Source organism: Alligator sinensis, unplaced genomic scaffold (assembly GCF_000455745.1).
Source record: "Alligator sinensis unplaced genomic scaffold, ASM45574v1 scaffold707_1, whole genome shotgun sequence".
In the NCBI taxonomy this organism is placed as follows: Eukaryota; Metazoa; Chordata; order Crocodylia; family Alligatoridae; genus Alligator; species Alligator sinensis.
Window position 1 is genome coordinate 1,612,813 of NW_005842065.1, and position 2,625 is coordinate 1,615,437.

The 2,625-nt window shown below is 63.2% G+C and overlaps 2 protein-coding genes across 2 annotated transcripts in view; one reads left to right on the top strand and one right to left on the bottom strand.

The window, feature by feature from the left end:
- The window catches only part of PRDX2 (peroxiredoxin 2), a 4,470-nt gene extending 3,791 nt beyond the window's left edge, over positions 1–679 (bottom strand). Inside the window, exon 1 of the mRNA XM_006023419.2 lies at positions 432–679. Within this exon, the coding sequence (XP_006023481.2) occupies positions 432–653 (222 nt within the window). The 5' untranslated portion in view covers positions 654–679. The remainder of the gene's footprint in view (positions 1–431) is intronic.
- Positions 680–1,012: 333 nt separating this feature from the next.
- The window catches only part of RNASEH2A (ribonuclease H2 subunit A), a 3,609-nt gene continuing 1,996 nt past the window's right edge, over positions 1,013–2,625 (top strand). The window contains exons 1-3 of the mRNA XM_025203835.1: positions 1,013–1,079; positions 1,458–1,584; positions 2,346–2,433. Of these exons, the coding sequence (XP_025059620.1) occupies positions 1,013–1,079; positions 1,458–1,584; positions 2,346–2,433 (282 nt within the window). The remainder of the gene's footprint in view (positions 1,080–1,457; positions 1,585–2,345; positions 2,434–2,625) is intronic.

The window sequence follows — 2,625 nt, forward strand, 5'->3', positions numbered from 1 at the left end:
CGGGGCTGGGCCAGTCCCCCCCCCCGAGCTGGCGGTGATGAGGAGCCCGGGCAATTCAAAGCGCTACGGCCGGGCGGTGGGGGAAGGGAACAGAGTCTCAGTCCCCCCTCCCCCGCCCGAGCAATGGGCGCTATGTGCAGGGGGGGATCCGGGGGTTCTCCCTCCCATTGAGGTGGGGGCTACGACAAACCCCCGCTCTCCCGCCACGCTCCTGGCTCAGGCGTCCGGGATCATCCGCCAACCACCCGCTCCCCATCACAGCCCAGTCTGGGGAGGGGCCCCACTCTAAAACCAGGAACCCCTCCTCCCAGCAGAGAACCCAGGAGTCCGGGCTCCCCAGCCCCGCTCTGTAGCTCCCTCTCCCCTCCTAGCCCCCCCTCCCGGCGTCTGGGTCCCCTCCCCCGCCTCCTGCTCTAACCACTAGTCCTCACTCCTTCCAGACAACGCAGGCGTCCGGCTCCCCCCACTCTACCCACTAGCCCCCTCTGCGCCTCCCGCGCGTGGCCTGCTCCACCCCGCCGGAACTGCGATTCCCGGCAGCCTTTGCGCGAGGCGTGGGGGCAGCCCAGCATGGAGGCCGGCGGCGGCCGAGGGGGTCCGGTGGGCTCGGTGGTGCCTGCGTTGTGCCGCGAGCTGCCATGCTGCCTGGGCATCGACGAGGCGGGGCGGGGGCCTGTGCTCGGTACCGGTGGGGGGGCCTTGCAAGGGGCTTTGCAGGGTCTTGCATACACGGGGGTGCACCGGGGGGGAGTTGCATGGAATCTTGCACGGGGCTTTGCATGGGGCTTTGCACGCGGGATATGGAGCCTTGTAAGGGGGGTGGGGGGCAGCCCCCGATGCATCTAGTGCCCCTCATGTGTTCTCTCCCACCAGATCCCCCACAGGGAAGTAGTTGAGAGGTGCTGTGGGGGGTAGCTTCTCTGGGAGGGGAGGGAGTGATGGGAGGATGATGCTCCCCGTTCCTGGCTGGGGCAGAGCCCCCCTGATCTGTCCCCCTGCCCCACAAGGCCCCATGGTCTACGGCATCTGCTACTGCCCTGTGTCCCGGCTGGAGGAGCTGCAGGCACTGAAGGTGGCAGGTAACAGTGGGGTCACCCCAAGATCCCCCCTCCCACGAGGCCTGGTGGGGGAGGGGCTGGGGGTCTCTGCAGGGCTTTGGGGGTGGTTGCAGTGGGAGGAGTGGAGCTGGGGGGGTAGTGGCAGGGTGGGGGATGGAGCAGGGGGAGACCAAGTTCTTTGGGTTCTCTGTGAGGGGGAGGAGGACCTGGGGCTGAGTGCTAGGAGCCAGGAAATCTCAGAAGATTCTCTGAGATTTAAGGGAGGTTGGAGCAAGGGGGCCTGGGAGCCTGGATGCCTGGGTTCTCTCCCTGCTCTGGGATGGGGGAAGGAGGGTGAATCTCCCAGGAGCCCCCCCAGGCCTTGGGTTGCCCCCTACCCCCCCATGCCCTTGCTCCCAGACTCAAAGACGCTGTCGGAGGCAGAGCGGGAGCAGCTCTTTGAACTCCTGGATGGTGCCAAGGAGTTTGTTGGCTGGGCCCTGCATGTGCTGTCCCCGGACTTCATCTCCACCAGCATGCAGCAGCGGTGAGACCTCCCCGCCACACCTGTGGTATATGCCACTGTTCCCAGCTACTGCACCCCAGAGCCAGACGCATCCCAGCTCTACCCCCCCAATGCTATGTGCAGCAGTTCCACCCCAGAGCCAGCTGTATCTTAGCTTCAATGCCGCCATGATGTTCTATGCACCCTTCCCAGGTATTCCACCCCAGAGCTGGCTGCATTCCAGTCTCATGTCCCCTCCCCATGATGTTCTGTGTTAACTTTTCTCAACCCATGGATTGTGACCCAAAAGTGGGTTTCAAGAATCTATGACAGGGTCGTGAACAAACTTAAAAAATGGATTCTCCTTTAAAGGAGAAAATGTGGGAAATGGTGGCTTTTCCCTTGCAGGCTGACAGAGTTCCAGCCTGCAAGGGGCTGCTTGGGCCCTCCTCGCCCCACACACTAGGGAGCTGATGCCTGGGAGTGGAGGGGTAGTGGGTCAGGACTGAAGGACACTGGGTTGGGACTGGCCATCAATGTTTACAAATGGGTCCTGGTACAAGAAAGGTTGAGAACCACTGTTCTATGTGGCTGTTCCCAGCCACTTTACCCCAGAGCTGGCTGCATCCCAGCCCCACCTCCCCCCATGTGTTTTATGCACCTGTTTGACCCCAGAGGTAGCCACACCCCATCCTATCCTATGCAGGCCTGTCCATAAGCTCTACCCCAGAGCTGGTGCTCCCTGGGGATTGCCCTGACACCTTCCAGGAGCTCTAAAAAGGCTGTCCTTTCGCCCTGGCCAGGGCCAAGTACAACCTCAATGCACTGTCCCATGACACAGCCATTGGCCTGGTGCAGCACGCGCTGGATGCCGGGGTCCAGGTGACAGAGGTGAGCATGCCTCAGTTTCCCCAATGTGTTCAGGAGCAAATCAATTCCTGCCTCCATTAGGGCAGAGCCCAACCCCCACTTGCCCACCTCAGTTTCCCTACCAGACCCCCTTGCCACAGCAGAGCTCTTCTTCCCCTGCCCGCCCCCCCCCCCCGCCGGGGCCTTTCGGGCGCCGGGGGGGGGCGCAGACCC